The following is a 27,828-nucleotide window of genomic DNA, read 5'->3' as shown; positions in this document are numbered from 1 at the left end:
CATGCCCCAAAATTGCACGGCAAAGCTTAGTTTTATACTACTGGACAACAGAGTACTCCAAAGGAGGCTGCATTCTGGTGATATATGAAATGCTTTCTGTATATACAGCAGCCAAACAAATTGGCTGCATTTTGAGTGTTTTGGATTATAAGGCTGCAAACATCAAAAAACATATGAAAGAAGTTAATGACTTTTCAACATATTGTGACAACAAACCAGCCAAAAGTACTTTCAACCTGTTTGTAGAATAATGTGTTCCTGGCGGCTCACATCAGCTTTCCTGCAGAAAAGTTTAACATCAAAGACATAAACTCCTGTGAAATCAGGTTTAAAATACAAAACTTAAACTATGTGTGAGTGGGCACAAATACTACTGCAGCACAAGAAATAGTTGATACTGGATGTTAATTCTTTAATGCAGAAAAATTAGGCAATTTCCAAAGTGTGAAACTATGTTAGATTTATAGTGGAAGGGTGAGGTGAGCAGATACTTTATGATTATGCAGTATGCAGTGTTAATACTTTTCTACCCATTCAAGTCTTAACAGCTGTTCCATCAAGAGGGGGAAAATAAGGGCCCTCGGTAATTCTTCAGCAAGCTGCCAATTTTCCACATGGGATTCGATAGCTAAGAAAACCAGGTTTTCCTAGTCTCGTGCTGCTGCAAGTAACAGGACACTTAGTAACACTAGTGGAAATAAAAACTTTTGTTATATACTAAGTATTTTGTTAATGAAAAAAAATCCCCTTCTAGTATTAGTCTCTTTTATTCTGACACTATTGTTTTGAAGGGGCACTGCTCATCACGTATTTAAAGTTCCTTAAGTGTCCAACTGTGTGATACACAGGTGCAGTTATTTGCACAGACAATTTGCATCAGAAGAGAAACTACGTTCATAAATCAAGTATGTGTTTCAGCACCAGCGTCCAACATTCAAGAGGAAAGAAAGAATGGAATTTTAAGTGTCAGATATTGATTATGAACCAAATTCTGGCTGCCTTGGATAGAGGCATCTGTCCAAAAATTCACAGATAAGGAGAGCAAAGGGAAGCCCGTTGGCCTCTAAGCCATTTTGCAATGGGTGCTGTACAACCCCTTTATCACCTGAGCGGGGCAGGGTCTCTTTCCTCCTAAATCCCATCACAACACAGCAGCCTGACGGAGTCAGAGATGTACCCTGTGTACGTACAACTGGAGCCCAAGGCAACACAATGATACCAGCTTCCTTACATCCATATGACCCACCTTCTCCCACAGTGAGGGATTCAGATTACCTCCTAGCTCCTTTGCCACACTGCCTTGTTGCTGGTCATGTATCATCTGGCCTGTGATTTGCACTTGAACTGTCACCACACAGCCATATGTTGGTCATTCCCAGTCTATATATTTGCGTATGAACTCTCACAGCTGGTACTGAAAAGCTCCAACTTCAATACATATACAATCATATCCTAATGCTGTCTTGTTAGTCTTAATCTGAGCCTCTCTAATACCTTTTTATAACTTGTTATATCACAGCGCCTAGGTATTTGTATGAGATATCAAGGATCCAAATATTTATGTCAGAAAGGGAGGAAAAATCCCGTCAGCATTTGTTTGCAGAAGTGAGATGGTGGAACTATAGTGTCAGATAATCTCCCAAAAAGATGTCAGCATTTTCAGCTGCCTGACAGATCTGTCTGCCTTTGTGAGAGCAAACAAGAAAATGGCTCTGCCATTTGGACTGAGTTTAAGGCAAAACAAAGAACAAATTATCCATTTTCAGATCTCCTGCTCCAGTTTACAGATGTTCGTTTGTGATTTCCCTTGTAAGTCCCTTTGGGAACAATGATCAATGCACTGTGTGGCTGGCCAGCCTTGCTAAAGTACCGGTAATTTAAATAAGAAAAATATCATGCAGAAAACAAACCTTCAAACAGTAAAGACTCTAGACACACCTCAAAATTCCTCTGTGTCTTCAATTTACTGGAAATTAGGAAACATCCCACTTAAGACATTTCCATTGAACTGGTGTCTGAATTCATTTGAATTTTGAGCAATTCTCCTGGTTTGAGGGGAGTGAGATCAGATTTATGCTGAAATAAGAGATTAAACAGAACCCAAATGTCTTTAATACAAAGTCTTGATCTTTACCAGGAAATGACAGAGCTTATCAGGATGCCGATCTTACCTCTGTAATAATGAAGAAGTCATCACCAGGCTCTCCCTGCACAACAATTTTTTCTCCGTCTTCAAACTGGACAGGTTCCAGTGCATCAGCCACTGTCAGCCGTTCCCATTTGTCCAGGGACTCTAAAATATTGAAGATCATAAAGCTTTATTATAAAAAGACTCTAACTTTGGATGAAGATTTATATCTAAACTGACAGCTCTGCTCTGCTCGCTTCTGTTATAAAAAAACCATTTCTTTCATCCAGGCACTTAGCACGAACCTCCAGTTGGAAAATAGCAATGTATTTTTTCATTGTATCTTAGACTTTAGTAATCACCCAGATAATAATCTTAAAAGTTGGACAGGAAGAGTTGGCTCCTGTTCCCTCCACCTGTGATCTGATCTGCACTGCCCTGATGCTGCAGCAGATTGGAGTAGTCTAGGAGCTGCTTGGAGATACCAGCGACATGGGAGCGCCGAGATCCTCTCTCACCACATCCCACACCAGATGTCAGAACAAGTCCTACTGCCTTTTCGTCAGAGGTTCTCTCAGCCAGTTACCGATGGCTTGCTAGGTAAGTGACGCAAAAGTGCCAATGCAAAAGATGACTCTTCCCCCATGGGTAAGACCACGCACCACTGAAGCCAGCGGCAGACCCTGGCAGCACGGGTGGCAGTGGGACCAGAGGCTCGGTATGGATGTTTGAAGTGGCACCTCCGCTACATTTGCCAGTGGGACAGCTCACAAAGCGTTTTTCTTTTCATTCCCCCACTTAGGGAGAAAAGTTATAAAACTTCAAAGTAAACTTCAATAAGAAAAAATTACCAGTCTGTTGTATGAGCAATGGAGCTAATGCAGTCTGTTTCCTGTGGCTTGGTGTCCTTGTCACCCACCTGCAGCTGCCACAAACCCCCTGAGATACCCACATGGCAAAAGACAGGCTGCACAGCGGCTCATCCAGGGCTGCTCACTGTCCTGCTGCCCTCATCCCGCAGGGATGAATTCCACCTGCCCTGCTCTCCGGGAGAGGAGGGCTGCCGACCTGTGTGTCACTCTATCCCTTTGCATGAGAATTCAAGACAATGAATTGTACTTGAAGTTCTGTACCTTTATCAGATTTGGCTGAAAAAATTGACAGGTTTAAAAGTTATTAAAAGAAACAGATAATACAGTGATATAACCTTCACTGCCTCAAAAATCTGGACTAAAATTCATGTACTAGAGCTCTGCCGATTCTTACTTATTACAAATTATTAAAATATTGTAAGTCAAGACACAGCTCCTGACACCGTGATTAGATCTGGGCTGTTCTCTCAGACTCTAGTTTTTCCATTTTGATCAAAATATTGCTTAGAAGTATTGTGTGAGTTCTTTAAAAGTTAAAAAGCCTTTTGGCTGAGCTCAGAAGTGCACACTGAATCTGGTAACAAAACCAGATCAAAGTGATCAGTGCTCCAAAGGTAAGTTTTGAGTTGGCTGGCACACATACATCCTCATGTTTTCATGCCACTTTCTGTTGCTGTTTGGGAAATAATTATTTCTAGTGCTTCCCCCACCTATAATCACTAATGCACTTTCCTGGTGTATTTGTGGCCTTTGCTGCAGAGGCATTAATATCAAAGACCAAGCCCATATTGTCAATGCAACATTCAAAAAGTGCTTTGTTTGACTAAAAATAAGCATAAAACTCTTTCATACAGACTAGAGTAGGCTTTTTCATTTAAAAAAACCCCAACCCCTCAGTAGTTAACAATGAAAAGAAAGAGTCTCTTGAAACTTCTTCAGTTGGCTTTATGAAAAATTCAAAGCTAATTCTAGCTGTAGTCACGAAGTGTCTCTCTTTTGTCTAAGGGAATTGTACCACTACAAATACATTGGTTAATGGTTCTTGCAAACAGAACATTATATAAAACTCCTAAAGTTTTAGTGGCAGAGTAAAAGTCAAGCATCAAATAAAGTAGACCACATACAATTTTTTGCAATTTCTAAATTGTATGTATCGATTCATGGTTTTATATTTAATTAAACTCCAGAAGAAAGATTTTAAACAATTAGTTTCCTCATTGATATTGAGGAATATATATTCCATATATATCTATTTCCTACATTTATAGTGCATTGTTCAGTACACTATAAACAGTTACCGATAATCTAAAAAATCCTTAGATATAAAAAAAATAATAAATTGCTCTTACAGTTATATGGCTAGCTACAGACACTACACAAGCCTTAAAAAATATATATAAGGAGCAGATAGAGGTTTTTCCACCATGAAATCACTAAGTTCTGACCAAATTAAGGCATGAAGTGAAGCTGACTTCTCAGTGCTGTGTTGCGATTTCTAAAATACCTTTCTGTTTTCCAGCTGTCATCTACTTTTTAGACATGTGAAATAGATCCTTACACATTTCACCTAAATTCTCGATGCTCCTGAAATGTAGTGTTATTTTGCCTGGTGCTTTTTCGTACTTAAAAATGGTTCAAATCTTGAAGTCCTACCTCATTTTTTACTGAGATTGAAAAGCCATACTACAAATTAGGATATAATTATATTGCAAACCGCATGTTTAAGGAAGTGCATCTTTGAATAACCTTTCTACTCTGAAATTGTTTTGAGATGTCTCATTGTTGTAATTGCGTCTCATTAGTGCAGGTGCAGAGATCCTTTTTTCTTTAAATACTCATTGTAATTTGGTATAATTTGTGCTCTTAATTTAGGAAGATTTAAATTAAGCATAAAATAAAGCATTTAAGTGATGAAAACTTCATTAATAAGTGAGCAACATACTTGGCCTTACTTTAAGCATACAAATGTAATTGAAAATTTCATGCATAGTGCCTCTCAGAAGTTCAAGTATATTTTCGCTAAGACTCTCATATTTCAGGTAAATAAGGTCAAATGGCAGAGGAATACCATGAACAAGAAAATTGTTGAAATAGAAATGTAAGTATTTTAATTACATAGCAAATTAATCCTGTACTGCTTTTTTTTTATTTGCAAAATAGCCTCAGCAGAAACATGATGTTTATCCTATACCATGAACATTTCGTTGTACTGTCTAACACCGTCCTCCTTATTAGAGCTTTTGTTCTCCTAATGGTGATTGATTGGTCAGGCATTACGGGTTTGTTGTTTTTCCTACTGAAGGCCATCAAGAACATGTCCAAATTTCGTGGCTATCACATTAATCAAAGGGCAACAAAATCCAAGGACAAGAAGCTAAACAGATGTTTTAAGAATGTGAGACAGGGGTTGTAAAATACACAGGAAAAAAAAGCAACACCACACCATTTTGATTTGTGAGGTTAGTTTGTTTAGTGCACATAAATACAGTATTCTCACAGGAAAAAACTTCTCACCTGTCACCTGGAAGGATGTAACTAGACTTTATGACAAATTCATATCTCTGCACTGCTTTCTCCTCTATCCATATGATCTCTACTGCAACAGCATCTACTAAAAAAAGGTTACCGGTGCATGCCTGCTCCCATATTTAAGAAAAGATTTGCCCTTTAAACAAAAGATCAGTGCATATTAAAGAATGAGAAAAATAAGTCCTAAAAAGGGCCCTTTACGCTTTCATTCCTTTGGAAATGACGCAACTGTGAAACCTTCTGTTTGACCACCATTGCTTTCATCGTGCCATCAAAGACCAAAATACATTCTGCCAACACATATAACACAGGAACTAACAGGCAAGTCCAAAGGGCAACTGACCCAAAATGGAGACCTTGCTCAGGAATTCTTCATACATCTTCCGCTTTCTCAGCGTGCTGCCCTGTTATTAGAGAGACAAAAAGAAGGTAGAACATTACACAAAGTATTTTTGTGATTTCTTCCTACGGCTGCTCTTTTTTTTTGCCTTCGCCTTCCAAATCTTAAGTGTAGCCAGCATAAACAGCCTAGGGCAAATGCTTCCCCATAAAATGTCTGGGCAAGTTGTACTGCTGATAAGCAAAGACAGAAGGAATCAAATTCAATCCTGGTGTAATTTCATTGACTTCACTGGTGTTACTGGACACCGTGGATGAATTGTATCCATTATTTACAGGCGCTCATTATAAAACCAGAGCTTCATCAATTAGCTGTTTAGCTAATTCAATATATATCTTGTTACCAATGAGGCCCTACTAGAAGGGAATTTACAATTACAAAGTAGGATAAAACTTAAAATGTCCCCCTCATGGGTTCCATCCTTTTAGGTTAAAACCTCTTTAATGCCAAGAACGTTTATCTGTAAGCAGGGTTTATATTCTGTAGTGTTGCATGTATTGTTACTGCTGAGCAACCTATTCATATTATTATTTTAACAAGATTTAAGGGTTTTGGAGCAGACAATCATCAATGTACGTGCAGTCACCAGCAGAGTCATTCCCACTCTACTAAGATTTTATTGTGTGACAAATTACTGAGGAACCTTCTGCTCACATAGTGTTTGATCACCATAGACAGAAACCGTAAGTAGCCATCCCAGCATGCATTTTTGATGGAGATTCACGTGTGAATAAATACAATGCAGTTTTACCAATACAAAAATAATTAATTAATCCTTAAGTCCTTCTGCAGTGACATAAATGACTTGAAAAGAAAACCTTCCCAGGTACCAAAGAGGAATCCCAGGGTCTTCCTTGGTACTGTGCAGTTTATTCCACACTGTTATATGACAGCCAGCATCATTTCTGCCTGGGTAGATTCCCCGTGGATGTCGAAGGCTGCCTGGTGCCTGCTGGTCAAAACTACAAGGCAGGAGTACAGCATAAAGATGATACCCTCATCTGAAGAAAGGGGAAATAAAGATGGCATTTACTTATAGGCTGGGCAGAAAAGACAGAAGCAGATGTCATGTCTGCCACAGAAAAAGCCACTTCTCTATTCCTCCTTCTCCAAGTGAACACTGGAAGCAGAGGCAGAAAGTGGGGATAGACAAAGGAAAAGGAGAAGAAACATTTTACCCTTCACTGTCAAAGCATTCAGAAATGCATGAAAGTACGAAAATAGGAAAGGTTGGTGTACTCAAGTGCAATAATATAACTAAGATTTAAACACTGTCCTTCTTCCTACAGGCATTGTACAGGTGGAGCTTGATCCAATGACCACCAAAGCAGCGGGAATCCTTCCACCAACATCAACAGCTTTTGGCATCAGCAGAAGCTGCTGGGTGCTCTCCTCTGGGGACAAGGTCCCTTTTGCATCCCTCTCCTGAGGCCACCCTGCTCCAAAACAGCCACAGCACCATCAGGAGCTGCCACGCTTCCCAGGTATCTCTGGATCAGCAGCAGCAGCAGCTACCGAGGTCTCCACCTCCGCACCCCGTTCATAATTTCTGAGTCTGGTGATGACAGTTCACTCTCAGCGATAGCATCAGTAACCCTTGTGTGACCTCTCTGTCTGACAAACCTGGTTCTCAACCTCGGGGGCCTCCAAAAGCATTTGAAGTGCCAGAAAGAAAAAAAAAAGAACTTCAAACGGAGGAGGCTCTGTAAACCACGCCAGATCCTGACAGCTCGCTGTGAGACAAAGAATGGAAAACTGGACACTGCACAGTTGTTGCTTTCCTCCCTGCCATCGAGTGGAAATGAGACCAGCAAAATTGACAGCTGTGGAAAACCAGACTGGTGGTTTAGTTTGATGGGCCAGGGCACCCAGGGACAGATGTGGAAAATGCTTTTTAAATACTTGCGGACACAGATGAATTTTAAGAAGCAGTAATCAGTAGCCACAAGCAACGCCTGACCACAGCTTCAAGTATTTAGAGACACAGTCAAGACCCAGGAAGGTAAGAATTGCAGGCATCCTGCCTAGCCTGGAGAGCAAAAGCCCATCACTTCCTACAGAAAAATGGGTGTGTTGGTTCTTGGCTAAACTAAGGGCAGCGGTACAGAATCCACCGTGAAGACAAGTGCAAGAGCAAAACTGAAGTGGAAAGAATTAATGAAATGTGCTATTATCATTTTTTGTATGGTGATAGTATCTAGAACCTCAGTGGGACTCCACTTGATACATAGCTTCACTGTCTTAAATATCCCATGTCTCAGAATGATACCACAAAGGTACGGGAGAACAAGAGCCTATGGAAGAGCTAGCAGTTGAGGCTTAGGAGTCCTATTTCCCAGCACACGCACTGAAACGAAGGTGACCCAACTGATGGTTCACAACTCAACCTGCAGGATGGCTCCATCCAACCTTCCATCTCTCCTGGAGGAGACAAACAACAGCCTCCAGGCTAGCACGAGCCACCTGACAGCAGAGCTTCACCCAGGCAGGCACAGAAGCTGTCTTTGCATTTTCAGAGCACACAAGGCTGGATCCCAATCACCACAACCAGATCCCAATTTCTCTTCCAGAAAGGAGAAGCTTGGCTGACCCTCATGCACACTGTTTTGAGCGTGTTTTCCTGCTCGAGCTTTTATAAGCACAGTGAGGGGAAGAGATGTTGAGAGAACACGACTCCAATATAAGCTAAAAACAACGCAGCGGTAGAAATCTTACAAACTACCAAAGCATGTGCTTATTTCCATTGCTATTAATCATCTTTTCCTCCCCATGAAACAGAAAGAGAACACGTCTACTTCCCATTTTACTTGATCAGCCTAATATTACCCCCTCATCCCCTCCCATAGGCGTAATGTCATCTCTGACTCCTGTTGTCCTTTTTAGACTTGTTTTACTTGGTCTAGTCAAATTTGGGCTTTACCCAAATTGTTGAGGCCATGGGTATGAACACCACCATAACCTCTTCTCCTACCCTTCAAGTTTTTTCGGCAGTAGTGCAACCAGCACGCTCCCTGGGACATGTGCTAAGTCTGTTCTTAGGCAATATTTTCATGGATCTTCTAGAAGCAGCAACAAATCAGACAGTAACAGTATCTGCAGAGTAGGAGATAATATGAAAGCTTGCCAGGACAGGAAAATAACAAGAAAGAACCTAGAGACATTAGAAGTGGAAATAGAAAATAATAGAATAAGCTTCTGTTTGGAAAATACAGCTAAGAAATGCAAAGAAAAAAAAAATCCAAAGCACAGATGTTTGACAAATGGAAGACGACTGGAAAGTTGTAAAGCTGAAAGAGATTTACAGGCAGTGGGTGAGACCTGGTTTGCACCATCAGGCTGCAGTAAGAATACAGACAAGGCTATTTTGGTCTGTACACTCAAAAACATCATCCAGGAATGAAGTGTAGAGGCTCCATCTCCGTGGCTTGTATGTGATGGCGTCTGGCATGCTATGCTCTGCCTGGGTACCCCTCCTCCAGAAAAGTGCTCCCAAACCAAACAAAGCCTGAAGAAATGCTAAAACACTTGGGGAGAGCTGACAAGGAAGGAGCAAAAAGAATTCAGCCTGTATAGATCAGCTCAACGCTGGGATCATAGCTATGTCATGCTCATAGCTAGCATGCATTGTTGCAAGGGTTTTAAGTAAGACAGTGATAATCATCTACAGATATATGACAGAAAGAGAGGGAAGTTTAGTACAGCATAACTTGACATAGCTCAAAGTAATAGGAGAAAATTAAGAAAATCTAATTTAAGACGAATATCAAAAAAGTTTTCCCAACTTAGGAATTATTCTCTTGCAGAAAAGTTTCCCAAGGGAAGCAGTAGAAATCTTACTGCTTGAGCCAGATAAAAACAATAGTAAATGTACATGAATAATTCTGCACTGGCAGGGTTCTTGATGGCATGTTTTAAAAAGTCTTTATTAATTCTGCTTCTTCTAACCTATTAATATCTTATTTCAATAGTTGCTGCTTCTCCTTCTCCCCACTCTCCTTTGTTCACTTTCTCCCCGGTTCTGAGCTGTCACGCACAAGCTCATCTTCTTAAAGACAGTGGTTCCCACTAACTACAAAGACTCATTAATATGCTAAGATGCAAAGCTCCTCCCTGAAACAGTCCCAAGGAGAAACGAGATCACTTGCATTTGCCAAACCCACCCAGAAAAGAGCTCAAAGCCAGTTTTAGGACACTTAAAAACATAGCAAGCCCTAGGCTTAGCTTAAGCACTACACAGGCTAGGAAAAATGCATGTCCCAGATATTATAACAGATTTTGTTGAATAGGACTCTTGCATCTCTTTTCCAACTGCCCCTTCTTCACTTTCCCTGTTTTCTTCCATTTTTTTTCCCACTCCTCCAGTCCAGTCTCTTCCCTTCTGCTCGCCTCTTTGCTTTGTCCCTCCCGCACTCTACATGTCTTCTCTCTTGCTCCATTTTTTTGGGTGTGCAGATGGGCTGGCTGGAGTTGATTGGGTCCTTCCTAGGAAATTCCCACCTTCAGTAAGAAGCCAAAAAAATGGCTATCGAAAGGCAAAGCATGGCTCAAGTTTCAAATAAAAGAGTTATGCTGGCAGGAGGTGCCAGAATGGCTTTCTGGGCTGTTCCAACCCTGTTTAATCCCTGTGTAAACCTGATATTGAATGATGCTTTGGGTGTACATTCTTACAGGAACATGAAAGAAAAAGGCACCGTGCATACTGGCCATGAAAACAAAATAGCCTGTAAGATCCTGGTGCTACATTGCACAGATGTTGGATGGATTGCAGGCTTTGGATTGGCTTTATGCTTTGGCCACCATGCAACCTACATTTTACAGAAACACAAAGTCCTGCTGACTTATTTTGTCTGAGAGGAAAAAGGCACTTGTTAAAGAACTTGTTCTCAGGTTCAAAGCTGTGAAAAGATGGTAAAATAAAGCCAAAATAGCATAAATAAAATGAGGCGTAACATTAGGAACTGATAACCTTGATTTTTCATAACATACCCCAATATTACAATTGACTTTCTACACGAAAAGTTTGCCAAATAGGCAAAAAGTATAGTATCCCATGCAACTCTGCTCTCAGAGTCAGGTATCTTGGACCATGGGAACTACAGGATAGTTGAATAATCCTGAATCAAGCTGCTTTAAAAGAAGAGATTACAAGAAATTAATACGTTAAATTTCCTCAGTCTGGGAACTGAATTGTCCTGGGGATCAATCTGATGTTGGGATACAGACATTTGCTTCTCTGGTATTTGTGGTATTTGCTATATTTAGAATACAAATATTGTACTACCCTGGGATGTTCCCCACTCCATGATGCTCTTGAATCCCAATTGCAAAGAGAGCAGCAACATTTCAGCAACTGAATTACATGAGAACCCTATGGCAAAAAATTCCTTTGCATCGCTCCCAGAAGAATGCAAATAAATAAATGTAGAACATACACATAAATGTGTGTGTGCGCGCTTGGGTGTGCACACACAGAAAACAGACACATAAAAAAATTCGCAACAGAGTGAAAAGTATGCAACTCAGGACAGATAATTTTATGACATAAATGGAATACACAGATGGACAGGTAATTTGTGAGTGTAGTGAGGGGGTAACTTGTTGAAGTGGTTTTTTGTAATCCACCTAGCACAATGAAGTTCATGGTACAATACTTTGTCAAGGACCGCAGTGAAAGACAAGCAATTTCACTGCAAATCCTGACAAAAAGAACTATCTCAACATTTACAATCATCACAGCTGCTAAAACAAACTTGAATGTGACCTTCGAGCCATCAGGGTACCTAAGCTGAGACAATGAAATATAAAGAAATGTATCTGTTTTAACAAAGTTATTTTGGGACAGGCTAAATAATAAATGGATGACAAGTGTAACTAAAAGCCAGCAGGAACCTTTTGCATCAGGCTTTGTCCATCTAAAAAAAGGAAAACCCAAACTTCCAAACCTCCTGAGATGCATTTTATTCATACTATAAACCAGTCTGGATCAATGAGACACACAAGTGAGGAAAATGGCACTAAGCAGAAATAAAAACTAGAAATTACTAAATGCAAAGCAAAGAACTAAAACAGAGCCTGCAACGAGAAATGAGGTAGAGAGTCAAGTGTCTCATGACAGGATAAAATCTTTTTGGCAAGTGTGGATCTGAAGGCATGATTTGCAAATAAATATTTACAACTTGAATAAAATTTCAACACTAGACTGAGAAAACATCAGGCTGGTCATGGCTGGGAAGGAATGCAGACAAAAGAAAAAAACTCTCGGGTTATGGAAGGACTTTATCTGGCTACAGAAAAAACTCGTATCTTTGGGAGAAAAAGGCCATTGATCCCTTGGACAAAAGTATTTGCAAACAGAAAATAAAAAAGAAAAACCTGTTCACTCTCAAGTTTTAAAACCATCTTAAATTATACATTCCAAAAGATATCCTAAGCATTACCACCTCCTATTTAAAGGCAGAAGCATCCAAAATATCCAGCAACTTTCTAGAAATATAAAGTTAGAGGCTAAATTGCAGGAAACCATGTTTCTGGGATTTAAAGGGCAGCGACTACTACATCTTGAAACTAAGTACAGCAAAACCAGACGCGTAATGGTGGCATTAGCTTCAAGTATGAAATGCAGCCACTGAAACACGATGTAATTAATTCTTAGGCTTGAGGAAATGTGCAGACAGCCACTATAGCCTGCCCTCACATGAATGCATAGAAACAGGTGTCTCATTTCACCTACAGCAAAGGAATTATCCACGCTGCACCTACAAATAAATGAAAAGATGACAGAATTCATGTAGTCTGGATGGGTAAATTGCATTCACTGTGGACAGCACTTAAAATTGGACATCTTCTATACCTGCAGCAATTAATTCACTATGCTACCTGAAAATTTCCTATCTAAGTATTGGGAATACTACAGTTACACTGTCTGGGTATCTAATGTAATGCAACAGACCACCAATTTTTAATGGCCTCAACTGTAAAAACCACAAGAAGAGAGAGAGGGAGAGAAAAAAACCTCTGTGTTAAGTTAAAGGTCTCGTCAGCTGCAGAAACTGAGCTTGCTAGGTAAGGTACAGTGGTCACTGGTTCAGAGAATATGTAAATTAGTTTGAAAAGCACTTGGCACTCTACTAGAAACAAATAGAAGTGTATCTGTAACATTCAAGTTGTATGTATGGCTAAAGCTAGATTAAAACCACAGTCTTTTCCACTCGGGACTTTAAACCCTTTTAGAAAAATCCTGTCTCTGCGTCAAATACTCATCTTCTGAAGGTTGCTGTCAGATGGTAATGGACACATGACCAAACCTGACTGCTCACAGGCTTGAATGATGTTAGGTACCACTGTTTTCATCGACACTGAAACTGCAATCACCTCTAGGCTAGAAGGCCTGTGAATCTGTCCCTTCAAGTCCTTAGTAGCAAGGTTACAGGCAGCTGTAAAAAGCTACGCTTAAAAAGCCAAGGAACATGTGGCTTGTCCTGACATTTACTTCCCTCCCACATTTCTTTTCTTTTATACCTTGGATTCTTGCTCGCAGCATGCAGGTTGATCGCACCAGTTATCCTAGACACCTCTCCATTGCATCCGTGTAGGACATGGGACGAATAAATTCGGGTGTGCCCCTTAAATCTGTTAGGAAATTCTCCTGCTCTATGTTTTAGAAATATCTTGCAGAAAGGTCTCAGTTACTACTGCCTGCTTCCCCGCACTGCGAAGCATTCAAAAAGTATTCATCCTGCATATCCAAAAGAGAGAAGACAGTGTGCTTCTCGTCATTATTCCTCTATTTTGTCTTGGAGCGATCAGGTTGCATATTTGGGGATAGAGCACCTTTCCATCAGATGTACTCTCCTAGGTGTTAGTGTGATGTTTGTTTATGGGATACAGAACTCAGCCCATGAAATACAGAGTGAAAACCAGCAACGTTTCATACAAACACCCAACAGTCATCACACAGTATAAATACACTGTTGCTTAAGAATTAATCATTTAAGTGTAAAATCTACTCAAGCCTTTCGCTAACTTTTCTGTTATCCATGACATCCACTGGAAATACAGATGATCTTAAAATGCACACTCCTTTATTATGCTGAGACCATAGTGTCATTTCCTTCAGATCAGAATGAAACAATGCAGCTTTTAGAGACAAGTCCTATTGAGAAAGAAGCTTCACACTGATTTATGTCTGTTAATTATCAAAAAGAAAGGAATATTTTATAGAGAAGGAAGATATGCACATGGATATCAGAAACAAAAAAAGTTATGACATTGCTAAATGCAATTTTCTGTCAAAGTTTCCATTATAAACTCACCACTCAAGAACTAACAGCAAATCTATAAGCTAGCACACACCCCAGGTGCCCAGAACATCTGTTGAACTTTGCTGCAGAGATGAGGGATTTTGAAAGTCGCAGAGCAATGAATCATTAGCAGGGACTCTGCTGCTACCATCCTATGATACATGTGGCTGTGTGCTGGCTAATGAAGATGTAGGGCACAGTCCAACCGAGATTTTTTTTTAGCAGAGCTGGATTTACCTTGTATTACCTGCCTTAAAGAGTATAATACAAGTTCAAAGACCTCAAAGGCAAGGGGTAGTGCTGAAAGACATTTTGAGGTTCACAATGAGAAGGAAAGGATTTGCATAGCTTCAGAGGGTAACAGAGGCCTCCTGAGGTTTTCAGTCACGTATAATAGTTATGAATAATGCCATTCAATTGTATTTCTGACTCAGCATCTTTCCGCTGAATCTTGTCCCCTTTTCCTTCAGTTCATTTAGTTATCAGTCATCAGTTAATTTAGGTACTCGATGTTATTGTCATATTCTCTCTCTTACATGGAGAAACACAGACCGCGCAGCCTTTTATCATCAGTGTACTCTGAACACAGAACAGAAGTGCTGGTACTACAAGAGAAAGCAAAATTATCAAATCTATAAACAAGCCCTTCTCCATAAACTTACCATTAAAATGCGTCTGTAGCTGTCTCTGTCGATGCCCCAGAGCTTGAGATCTGTCTTGGCCTTGACGGTGGCAGCCCGGGGTGTTCCATAGATCAATGCCAGCTCCCCAAAGCTGCCTCCTTCCCCGATGCTGGTGACCCACTCCCCGTTGACATAAACCTACCACAGCACAAGACAAAACAAGAAGCAAAACCAGTTTGGGGACTTAGTTGCAGTGTTCCTCCTACTGCCAGTTACCTAAAAAGCTATTAGTAATTTCCTTTCTAATCATCAATGCTGGGGACACAGAAGGAAAACAAAAGCGTAACAGTTTCCACAGTCAGTCCCCAAAGAGGGCAACAACCAGCTTTGTGGACAGAATTTCAAGTCGTCTTGCTTCAGTACAATGACTGTATTTACTCTGAGTTTTCAACTCCTGTGGTTAACTGGCATCATGTTTTCCATCTTGTGTTCAAGGCTCAGACAGTCAACAAGCAGAACTGTCACAACTTTGGCTTTTTATTAACACTGTCAAACTTGAAGGGAAGGAGATGTGTTGATATGTGTAGTGAGGTTTGCTGAAAAGCACCACGGCCATGAAATGAAAAACAGTCAAAACAGGGAAACATCTTTTGAAAAGGAACATTTTCTTCTTCTCTAAGGCTAGTGTCTCCAACAGCCATTTAAATATAACTATTGAGATCTCCTTCCCCTTAGTGAAGACTGCTAAGTGCTTTGGACTTGAGAAGCTATACACAAAATTATCCTTCGTCTTTGACATCAGCTCTACAGAACTTATGAAGCAGTATTTGACCCACAGTCTATTTGGACAACTTATCCTCCTGAAACATGGTATGGATCAATACCACTACCACCGTATTTTTCTTGGATGCCATCTAATTTGAGAAGAATTCCTCCACTTGAGTGCTATGTAAAACCTTCACTGGAGAAAGGGAGACTTGTGCAGGTGCTTTCCCCTGGGCTGCATTTTCCTCACTATTCATGGACAATACAGCTCATGAGACATAATAGTGTATTCAAAGACTGGTATGGGTTGTGTGTTCTGCAGCTTGCTTGTAGGCTTGCTGCTATAAACCTTCACAATAAACCCTTTTCATTCTGTTAATATGTCTGTGAGTTTAGAGGGTAGGAAAGGCTGTGTGCATTTACGCAGTACAGAACATATCCCAATCTGCTACAGGCCAGTAACAGCAGAAATCAACTAGAATGAACTTCATTTGTTTGGAAGCTCTGTGAAGAAAAATAATATGAAGAAAATATGCAGATATTCTCATCTTCAGCAGAAAACTATGGCAAAGGAGAAGACCATAACCTATTACCAATTACCAAGTAACAGGCTAGCAGTTTTTTAAAAACACATGAATTAGAGCTTGTGTTCAAGCTGGGCATGAGAAAAGATGGTGACCAAAATAAATGAACTGGGGTCAAAATTCAACATACTGTCAGTATTAATTTTACTTCTCTCTTCATTTTATGATGAAAAGGTATATTACAAACTACAGCTGGAATCAAACCCAATTTATCTTCCCAATATTCAATTAAGATCTGATCAAGCTCCTGCTGAGGTCAGTGAAATGCTGGTTCAGTAGGAGACTGATGAGGCCACAGGGCAGTTCAGCTGATCAGAAGACCTCTTGGGTATCAGCTGAAAAGGAGCAGTATTAGCATCACTGCTGAACTACAGGCAATGTGGTTCTTGGTGTTCCTGGAGCATCTGAAGATCAAGGGGCTGAAATAAATGGTAAAAATAATCCCAAACTGGCAGGTGGTAGCAGACTGCCAAGAAAGAGCTCAAGTCACAAAAGCTATAGCTTCATTTCTTTGCCGTGACAGAATAAATATCACATATGAGAATATTACACAGGAGAATAACAGCAGCATTTGCTTTCAAACTTTTACACTCGCCACAGAAAGAAAATCTCAGATCTACTTTTGATTCTCCTTATGATGAAAAAAATGAAAGCAAGTTTTAAGAAAGCCAGGCAAACCCAAGCACTTTCTTGGTGAAACAAGCAGGTAATACTGGATCTTTTTTTGTGAGACAGGCAGGAGAAACGGATTAATAAAATTAGGATTCTGAAAGGCTTGTAAAATAATGAGAATGTATGGACATTTTTTAAGTCAATCTATTGCAAAATTGTCCAGATCCATATTTGAGTGTAGGGATACCCCCTTTCTGTGGGGATTTCACCAGATGGACCCTGGACCCTGGGCTTGCTACAATAAAGTAATTCATGTCCTCAGTAAAGTCTCAAGGACGACGGACAAAATCTAGTAACTTCAGTGAGTTTTGGACCGCATCCTGACTGTCAACTGACATCACTCCCTTGACTCTCTTTCAATACACCAAAAATACATGTGTTTCTATACGCTTTTTTGTTGAAAAGCACAGGTTTTGTTATAGCAGAAGTGTCTGAATTATAAGTGGGAAATAAACTCATTCCAACACATATTTTTTTAAGCAGTATGATGACAGTTCTTGTTAAAGCAGTATGCATGATATGACTGCAGCCCAGAGAGGGGAATTACGCTGGTAAAACTCAAGGTAGAGCAAGTGAAGGATGGACATCTGCTGTTTCATGGTTGTTATAAAGAAAGACTACTACTAAACTGCTGTAAGACTTCTTTAATTTTGTTGTCTTACTTGACAAGACTCCCCAAAACATCTCGCCTGTAAACAGTTTATGCAAATAGCAATTCCTCCACCCTAAGTGTGTCAAGTTTAAAGTACTCTGAAGTGAAATCAAATCCCTGATCTGACAGTCTTCAGGCCCAGCATTCACTCCCCCAATAAAAATGCCATTTCCAATATTGATCTCCAAAAGAGAAAATGGCTTGAGAATAATTGTTGTTTTCTAGGAGGAAAACCATTGCACTTCATCTGCAAAGGCCTAAGTCAACAATCAACTTTTGTCTTCATGAGGAAGTTAAAATGCCTTGATGGCACATTACAAAGCCATTCTGCCCTTTAACAGAGAGTTCAGCTCTACTATGAATCCCTTTAAAATAGATTTTTTAAAAAAGTAGAAAGGAAAGTAGCTCTGTAAGGTGTGGGAAGTAAAGCTATTTTAGGTTCAGAGCAGCTTACGAAAGCCAATGTTATATGGCAGCAGCTCAGATGATCTCCTTCTTTATCCTAAAAAATGCTAGGCTGAGGTTTTGGCTCAGGTAGTTTTAGGCATTTGTGAACTCTTACCAAAGCGGCGAGTACATAAGTGAATTATTCCTAATTGTTACTTGACCTGCCGATTACAGCTCCGTAATAGCTGGAACCTTCTTCTTTCATGCAGCTGAAGAGGAATGTAGAACTGCAAGATGCCCAAATAAGACCAAGCCATCAGGACCACCTAGTTTCCACAGATCAGAAGTACTATAGTTTTCTATTGTTTTCCATAATGTAGTATGAGCACTGCAATTTTTGCGGGCTTGAAAATCACAACTTGGTTCATTTCATTATTTTTTTAGGAGGCAAATGGGAAAAATCTCCAGGATCATCAACAGTTCCTTTCTTCATGGGCTGATATACATAGGCACTAACTACGAGAGAAAATGCAATGAGTCACACAATGTTCAATGCAATAGGAATGCATCTTGGCCTCACTCATCTTCGTGTTGTCTAGAGAAGCAGAAAATAACCCTACCACGAGCAGTAATATAGTCATTTTACTTTGAAGGCAGGATTTAAACATCTATCTCTGAGCTTCATTGGAGTGAATTTACCATTACTTTAATTTTGTATTGCTGATTTCAAGTTGACTTTTAGCATTTTTTTTGCTGCCACTTTGTGATCTCTGCAGACAATCTAATTTGTTCCAGGCATTGCAACTTTTAGATCTTAAATCCCCTCCCTCAGATCTGTTTGTAATAAATTGTGCTTTGTGTCTTGTCAAGTCTTAATATTTGTTACCCAAAAATGAAGATGAGGTTTATTTATTCTTGGAAAAATAAGCAAGTCTTAGACATGAAGGGTATTTATATGTGGGTAGTTTTCTCAAATAAAGCCAGTGCTTTTGTAGTATGAATTTGCTTTTCTTAAATATAAATATACAAACTTGGAGACTACGTTGAGAATCCTTAAAAATTCAAGCTGAAAAACTCCAAACTTCAAAGTGTTCTGTTTCAAATTTCAAAAAGCATCCTTCTGAAATTAGAAAGATCATTAATGATGGAAGAATTCAAACCAAAAGCAATCTATGGAATCTAACCATAAAATATAACTAGTTTTAAAATCCAATAGTATTCTCACACAAACCACCATCTAATTTTCGTCTTTGTATATACAATTTAGACAGTTTGTATATACGATGAAGGCTTCAAGAAGATTTGACCTACAATCAAAAGATAATCTTATCTATTGTCACCAATATTAATGTATAGCTCCACATACAGGTTTATATAGTAAATACAGAACCTATTTAAGAAAAAATACTGAAAAGTTTTCATTTTGATTTTCACCATACTATAGTTTGGCTGTTGTTATTTTACAAGAAGAAAACCTGAGAATGACTGTAGAGAAAGTTGCTGTGACATTAAATAGAATAGGAAGTTGTTGAGTCTAAAAAAAATACATCTGTTTTAAAAGGGTAGTTGACAGTGCTTTTTAAAGTAAAAAATGTGAGGTTATAAGATTAAAATAATAAACAGGAAGTCATTTTTATATTTAGAAATGTGGATTAGAGATTTTTGCAAGACGCATACTTTAGCAGGTACTTTCAAAATCTTTACTGGAAACTATAATTTAAGCTCTGCCAGCTACTTTTTGGCATAGGTTCACATTTGTGAGCAGAAAAGTTTCCGGTAGACAATTGACCTCTAAGACTTCAAACCTCATGCCATCATCTACCTAGTACAAACTTTATCCATCTGCAGGGCTGGGTCATGAGTTAACAACTCTCAACCCTGAAGTGCTAAGGAGGAAGACACTGACTGATGATGCTATCATGTTCTTTCCCATCCAATGCCGGCTTTGGTCAAAGTATACCTGGTTTGTCGTATACAGTAGATGAGAGGAAAACACCAGGCTCTCCAAAACCTACCTCTTCCTGATTTCTAAAACCTTTTCTTTTACATATGAAAATTTATGGCCTTCTCCCTTGGCGCACAGTCTATGTTGAGCGTGCTTGCCAGCGAAAATGTACCGACTCTTCTTTGGCTGTCCATAGTAATACCAAGAAGGAAATGTACAGATACTTTATTCTATGCTAATGAGGCTTGTTTGTACCCTAAGAAAGTGTAAGAGTTGAGGATAAGATGGTATTATATTTTCAAATATTTTATTGTACTTCTAATTTGACTCAGATTATTTTTGAGGGAAAATATTAGAATGCTTTTTTAATATTAGAATACTTTTTGGGGTGTCTATGCCAAAAGTCTAACAGTAAATTACTTTTAAATGTTGCAGTTTTTTAAACTCAAAATACCACACACTGATTTTATTATTCTGGCTTTGTTGGTGGTTTCTGTTTGGTTTGGGTTGCTTGGTTGATTTTTTTTTTTCCAGTTTTGCCATGATTTTCTTCCAGGGGATGGGAATTTGACAATGGCAATTGCAACTTCCTTTACGTGTATCTTTGCATGTGTATAGAAAACCTGCGTGCGTATCAGTCATGATGTTCTCAGAGTAAATTGCTCCTTGAGCCCACCAGACCTGGTACTCCTGTGGAGATGAGGGAAATGATGAAGGCAGATAGCCTGGCCAGGGGTTAAAAGCCTCCATGCATATGCCAACACCAGCTAAAATAGGCAGAAAATGGCTTGAGGCTTTAAGTCTCGGGGTCAATTGTCTACTCTCCAAGTCGCTTTTTTTCTTGGAGAAGGATGGAACCATGCCAAAAAAGTATCTGGCAAGGCTTAAATGAACTGCAGCTCACTTACTAGCAGTCTGGATTTTCTTCAGACAATAAGGATTTTAGCACTGCTGCCCAGAAAGTGGAAAAACTCTTTTCTGGGGAGCACTATATACGGTGTGATAGTGCACACCCATGGGGTCTGGGAGCTAGCTGCTGCCTTATACAGCAGCAAGTTACTCCACACTAACTGCCCTGGTACAGATTTTACTCTGGGGGGGAATGGGGTCGCCTTCCTGCAGCTTCCCAGCAAAGCCAGTTTAAGTTGGTAACTTCTGGAGCTACCAGGGCGTAGTTGCAACTTGCTCCTGGATGAGCGAATGTTTCTTGCGCCTTCCACGGTATCTTGCAAAGGAATTCAGTGCGTGTTTTGGCTGTAGTTATAGGAAAGGCTTAGGAAGGAGAGAGGACCCAGCTGAAAAGATGGGGAGAGTAGGAGGGGGACAGCATGAGAGTTGGTCACAGAAGAGTTTTGCAGGACTCAGAGGGGTCAGGAGCTTTGGCTGCTCCTGAAATAAGCTCAGTCCAAATGGCATCACTTAAGACTTTTTAGGATGTATTTGTCCCACAGCTCATGTCAGAAAATTGTCCATACTTGTGTCTCAGAAGTGTCAACAAGATGACCTTATTGCAGATCTGTCCATTTTGAGCTGTCCTAGCAGATATAGGCTGATTTTGGCAATTAGAGGAGTAGAGATTGAGAATGTTTGTCAATGTGAAGTTGAGATCTACTCAAAGAAACCCAGTTACTTCATTCATTGCTTAGAAAATCTGCTGTTGCAAGTCTCATAGACAAGGCAGGAAAAATATCCTATACCATACCTAAGTGACTGGAGGACTGCATGCTACTCAGAATGCAAAGAAAACTTCTGCCTTCAACTCTAACAGTGTAAAATAAAGCTGTGCACTACACTCTTTATTTAGCAAAACAGCAAGTCCCACTGAAGTCAATAGAATTGCTCAGGTGCTTAAAGGAGGACTGGTGCTTAGCTTGTCAAATCAGGAGTCTGGGATAAAATTTTCACATCTATCCAGCTTAAGAGCTTATATGTAATTGCACTGCAGTGGCACTGAGGCCATTCAGTCACTATGGTAGTTTTCCAAATTTTACCCCAAATCCTACCTCAGAAGTCTCACAGGTCCCTGAATTGTTCTGGGAAAAACAAGATTATTCTGCAAAAGACTTTAATGAACTCAAAAAACAATCAATGAAAAATTATCTGGACACATTATCTCTTCTTGGGCCATTTGTGGCCAAGATTATTTATGAATTTCAACTTGCCATAAAAACAAGGAGAATCTCTGATACACAAGTAGTATGATGCAGTAAAGGTGTTTCTCAGTAGATGTCAGGATATACCTGGTAAGCAAACTAAGATGCTGTCTTACCTGACAGAGAATACAGCAACCAGTGCTCTAAACAAGTCCAATGTTTGCAGACCCACGGCCACCTTGGCCATTAGTGGCAACCACCAGTTACAGAAAACCCACAAACCACCTTGTGCAATGGTTTTACAAGCAGGACATTTATTTTCCCCGTTTTGTCACTGCTTTGTAAGAGTGATATGTGCATATGGAAGAGTATCTGTTTTGCAATTAATTGCAAGGGTTTTGCTGACTCTTTTCTGATGTCTATTGGTCCCCCTCTATCCCTCAGTCAGATGCTGAAGAAAACTTTCCCAAAGATTTTGAGGGAGGACAAATTATTTTTGAAGAGGATTAATCTATAACTTCAATGAGTGCATTTGCGTATGTTTGTGGGTCTGATTCAAAGCCAGTGAACTCATTAAGCTCAGTATCGGCCCCTAACCAATTATTTTAAAACTAAATTTTAGCACTGTTCTATAAATACTGCTCTTTTATTTTCTGGCCCTGTGGATGTGGCAACACTTGCTATTGGGAGGTATGCCTGATAGGAACAGTGAGTCAGACGGATTTCCTGAGAAGCAACTTCCAGAGGCAGAGGCAGCATGTGAGGTTTCTCAATTCCCAACAATACCAATTAGATGGTCTTCTGACACAAACAGACTGCTAAAAAAAATAACTTTCACTAAAATAACTGTATGTGTCCTGCCCGGATTTAAAATAAATCACTTTCTTCTTTAAATATGCCAAACAAAACTCATCTGGGCATCCAAAGAGCAACATTGCTAATGAGCAAGCCTGTCCTATCCAACAGCTGTGGATATGTAAGGTGTGTGTAGAAAATTCAGTCAAATGAGGAACTTGTAGCAAAACTGCAAAAGAGTGAGTTTCATATGGGATAAAAATGATGAGCTGAATAGATTATGATTTGGAAGGCAGGTTCAGAAAGAAGCTTCTTTTCGAAGACTTGCTGATTAAACCACTGCATACTCCCGTAAACATTTTGTGGTCTAACAGATCACTTTACACTTATAATAATCCTTGCTTTATTAATATGCTGCATTGTTCGTGTATTTGGACCTAATTTTAAAAGCAAATTAAGGTTTCTAAGATGAAACTCGCTGCCTCAGGCTGCATCTCAATTTGATGAAAAAAAAAAAACACAACACATGAGCTAAGCTAACTGATTAAAGAAAATATTTTCCTTATGGTTGATCTGAACCCTCGGGTGCATTCCAGCACGGTGGCCTGCTCTGCCAAAGACTGCACACCTCCAGGTGTGGTTAGGGTTCTGAAGATAATGTCATTTGCTTGGTTTTGATACCAAGCTTTCCGGCTTGGAATGGACAAATAAGCTAGGATGTAAAACAAGCCAATTATAAAATTACACGCAAATGACTTAACACAACAAAAGCAAAGCAATGAGACCAATCCTGTGAAATCTATTTCAAGAAGAAAGGCGACAGAACCACAGCAAATGGCTGGATCAAGCTGTGTGCCACAGCACACAATTTTATTACGTAGCTTCCAAATAAATACTGTACTGTAAGAGTGTACTTACGTCTACCTCGCCTTGGTCAATCACATAGAAGTTGTCTCCTTCATCACCTGGAAAGAAAATACAAAAGGTGATTGTTTCCTGAAGGTCTGCTAAGCTATTCAATAATTTCCTGTCTCCATATTTAATCCTGCACATATTTGCACAGGTTTGTACACCAGATTACTTAGAGAGATTCATTTTCTGAAACATCCTTGCCTATTTGCCTTTGTAAATCAAAATATCACTATGATTTCTTCCTATTAATAACTTTCAACTGCATTAATTTATCTCTTTTGATGGGTTCAACACTTCATTCAGTGTAAACACACAAGAGGCTTTAATATAGCCTGAGGGTAATGAAGTCCTCCACAACATGCTGCAGGCATGCAGGTAAGTTGCCAAATGCGATAACTACGATACAGCACAATGAGGTGTTGAATATTCCCAACAACCATAAAAATATTTTCCATCTCTAATTACTCCCAGCTAGCCTGTGCCACCCTTATGCATTCTCAACTGTGGTTTACTTCCTGACTATCTTCTGTTAAGGAATGAACGTTTTCATTTGACATGCTATTTATCTACATTTAACTGTAACACTTTGAAACCCTGGAGGATCTACCAGTGTGGCTTTGTAGGAGTCCTCTTGCACATGTAGCAAAAGACCTGCATCCATGAACTTATGATACAGCTGCACACTTAAAAGCTTTTGGAATACGGTTATTCTTCCCGTTAAGCAAAGAGGGTGAGATCTCAAATGGAGAGATGTGAATCGTATGATCTTAGAAAACATAGAAGGGAAAAAATGAGAGGAAGAATTACCCTGTTGTATGACTGTTTCTCCTGCGATGTGTGTGACGGGGAACATGGCGTCGAATATGTCACTGGGGAAAAAAAAGAAATGTTTATTAATGAATCAGACCTATTTCTTATCTAGCCAGTAGACCTACCTTCACTGTTTCATTTAGCCTTCATTAACAGATTTTGCAGAAAAAGAAAAGGAAAATATTAGTTGTAATTGGGAAATGAGCCCCTGCTTGGCAAGAAATCAAAATACGTAGTTAGGCACAAGCTGTGGTTTAAAACTAAGTGAGACCGTGATTCAGTGCATGCTATTTTGAAAGAACTCCTGAATTATATGCATATAGGCCACTTCTTACGGCACTGCACAAACTAGCCAGCCTGAGTATTTTATTGTCTAAGCAGACAGATTTCAGATTTTCAGCTGCGATCGGTATGTGTCACAGCAGTAATTGGTAGATGCCTAAACGGGAGCTCTCCTCTTCTGAACATCTGGCCTCACCTTTACAAGCAAAACCTGTTCCACAAAACAGAGCAGATTTGGAAAGGTAGATGGCTCTAAATTAATGTAGCATAAGACCTGGCAAGAGATTGCACTCACAGTGCAGAGAGGCCAAACTCTGAAAATCTTAGTGAGTTACTCGTGAGAAGGGAATTTGACCAATGCTACAGGAACACCGAAGCTGCAGAAGAGCCTTGTGCTCATTAATCACCGCTGAATTACACACCTTACTGTGGTCTCCAGCATACTGTCACATATCCTTAAAAGGCCAGGCAGAGCAGTAAGGACGGGAATGCACCCTGCACCAACACTTCGGGCAACTTGCCCAAATCCAGTCCTTTGTTTATTGAGGGAGACAGCAGGCTCCCTGGAGCCAGAGTTTCCTTTCCCCACATCAGATTTTGGGGAACTTATTTTCAGAAGCATGAACCGCACCAAGACGGGCGCTCCCCACCTCTCTTCCCCTTCCTATGCATCAGTCTCAAGGGCTAAAGGAAATAGCTCCCCGACACAAACAAAAGACAGCAAGGAGGAATTGTTAACTAGTCTCTTCCCTGGTCTGGTCTAGGAATGGTCCATCCAGAGACCACCGATGACAGTGCCGAGATGAAATGCTTCTGCCTGGAACGGAGCGAAGTCCTCACAATCATAATGGAGCGTGAACAGTGAAGAAACCTAAAATTTTCATCAAAATAGCCAGAAGATCAGCAAACAAACCCATGCTACATTTCAATGCCTTATATGGGAAATGCATATTGTAAAATCCCATTACTAGCTTATTTCCTGTTCAACTGTTCCAGAATTTATTCAGACTCAGTTCTAGGAAATGTTTCACTTCTAAGTTCAAACTGGTCATGTCTTTCCTCTTCAGCAGCCAGAATGTTTTTGCTCAGTATCACAGCTCTGCGTCAGCTCCGCTTGTAGGAGAACTGGGAGATTTCAAACCAGGCACTCTGCAGTACCTGCAAGGGATGCTTAGCCCATGACCTATAATGAAATTATATATTTTACCCCTGTTGCTTCATCAGGCCCACCCTGTGCCATTCCTACTCACGTTCAGGAAATACCTCCACCATGGATAAAAAGCCTGCTCAGAGGCTCTAAGGAGAAACCTCTTTCTCACCTCATTCTGAGCACCAATGCAAAGACCTATAAGAAATTATTCTGAAGAGTATATGGATTGTATTCTTAAATCCACTGAACTTTTTTAATGATCTTACATGGGCTCAGCATTTCCCCAGTTCAAGGGACCTCTCTGTCTCTGCATCCATCTGGTGCAGGCTGTGGAGCTGGTCCCTGTGCCAAACCTCGGTGCCCTCCACCTAAAAGAAATGGGAGCTGAGGTTCAGTTGGGATGGGGGAAACTACCACGACGGTAGGTGCCAAACTGGAACAGCCACTGAGGGACCTTATGTCGATGAGGCAACTCAGGCTGTTCTTCAGGAGCTCTGGGACCTGGAAATTCAGTATGACAGAGGCTCAATTTGCCTCCCTGTGGTTTTCCCTTGGCTGTGCCTGGGCACCTCACCGAGCTTTAAGAACAGTCCTGCAGCCTGCAGAAAATTTACTGGAGGAAATGGCACTCTGTGTGGCAGAGGAGAGAGTCTTCAAAGGATACATTCAAAAATAGGCACAACACTCTGAATATCAATAACCAATCCAAAATGTGACTGTTGGAACAAACTTGGAAACCTTTTTTTTAAATAGAAATATAGAGGAAATAACTACCCACAGTTTTACGCCTTCGTCTTTGTTTTAAGGCTGTATTCTATTTATAACTTAACAATTGACTGTACAAACAGTGCCCAATAGATTTTGTATAGCACTGCACTTTTCTCCAAAATGTTCCACATTTTATTTCTGCAACACCTTTTAGTTTTATCAAAAAACCCCTCTCTAAAAGTCACAGACTAAAACTTTCAGCTGATGGCATAATGAACCCGAAGTCTATTAGCAGCAATAGCAGTTTTACACTAATATTCTGCTGTGTAGCAGTGTAGCAGAGTATTAGTGTAAATATTCTAGCACCCCATATACAATGTATTTCAGCAAAGTCTTAATCTTATTAGACCAAGACTTGGATTTTTAGAGAGACCTTTGAAGGACATGTCATCAAACATTAGTCTAAAATACATAGGAACACCAGACACACGAGGTACCCAGAGTCATAGTGATGTTGATTTGCATCTTCAGAGTGAAAAAAGGGCATATCTTTGATAAACAAATGTAAGTGACCAATGATATCATGACTGTCACTGGAAATACAACGTCATATTTCTTTTCTGCTAGGGAACTATTGTTCTTAACTGATATGGTTAGGCCAAGATTTCTCACAGCGATTAATGAGTCGGAGTGTTTTTGCTTTTGGATGCTCAATTTGAGATTAATTAAGCAGACTCAGATCTCAGATGATACGGATCAGCAGGCAGCCTCAAAGTTTCTCAACCTACAAGTCTGGCAGCCAAGAACTGGGACATTCAGAATACCACCAAAGAAAACCACCCTTCTGGAAATTGTTGTCTCCTAAAGTACCAAATGCTTAAGGTCCCTGCATGAAATCTGGCTTTTGATTTAATTCAGACTAAGTGTAGAATCTGTTTGGAAATTTTTCTTATTGCCTTTATCCTCAGCATCTGAAATAAACACAAAAATGTCACAAAGATCAATATACCAAAATGCTTTGAAAATTTGAAAAAAATTTTCCTGACCCAAGCCAAAATCTGAAACTACAATAAGCAGACTTATTTTCCACCTCCCCAATAAACATCTGATGCTCTATATTCAGTTTCAGCCACATGTCCTGCGTCTGTACTATGCAGGGAAAACATGCTTTAAATACTGAATAAGTTAAGAAGTGGCACTTGCTAAAGGCATAAACAATAT

The 27,828-nt window shown here is 39.9% G+C and overlaps 1 protein-coding gene across 1 annotated transcript in view; it reads right to left on the bottom strand.

Annotated features, from left to right (window-relative positions):
* Nucleotides 1–27,828, bottom strand: part of PRKAR1B (protein kinase, cAMP-dependent, regulatory, type I, beta) — a 97,477-nt gene that overhangs the window by 16,657 nt on the left and 52,992 nt on the right. The window contains exons 4-8 of the mRNA XM_010296275.1: nt 24,465–24,526; nt 23,664–23,710; nt 14,892–15,050; nt 5,873–5,933; nt 2,172–2,293 (exon numbers count right to left, since the gene is read on the bottom strand). Coding sequence (XP_010294577.1) covers nt 2,172–2,293; nt 5,873–5,933; nt 14,892–15,050; nt 23,664–23,710; nt 24,465–24,526 — 451 coding nt within the window. The remainder of the gene's footprint in view (nt 1–2,171; nt 2,294–5,872; nt 5,934–14,891; nt 15,051–23,663; nt 23,711–24,464; nt 24,527–27,828) is intronic.

The sequence above is a fragment of the Phaethon lepturus genome, unplaced genomic scaffold (genome assembly GCF_000687285.1).
Source record: "Phaethon lepturus isolate BGI_N335 unplaced genomic scaffold, ASM68728v1 scaffold13681, whole genome shotgun sequence".
Lineage (NCBI taxonomy): Eukaryota > Metazoa > Chordata > Aves > Phaethontiformes > Phaethontidae > Phaethon > Phaethon lepturus.
This window is presented reverse-complemented; position numbering and strand designations above follow the sequence as displayed.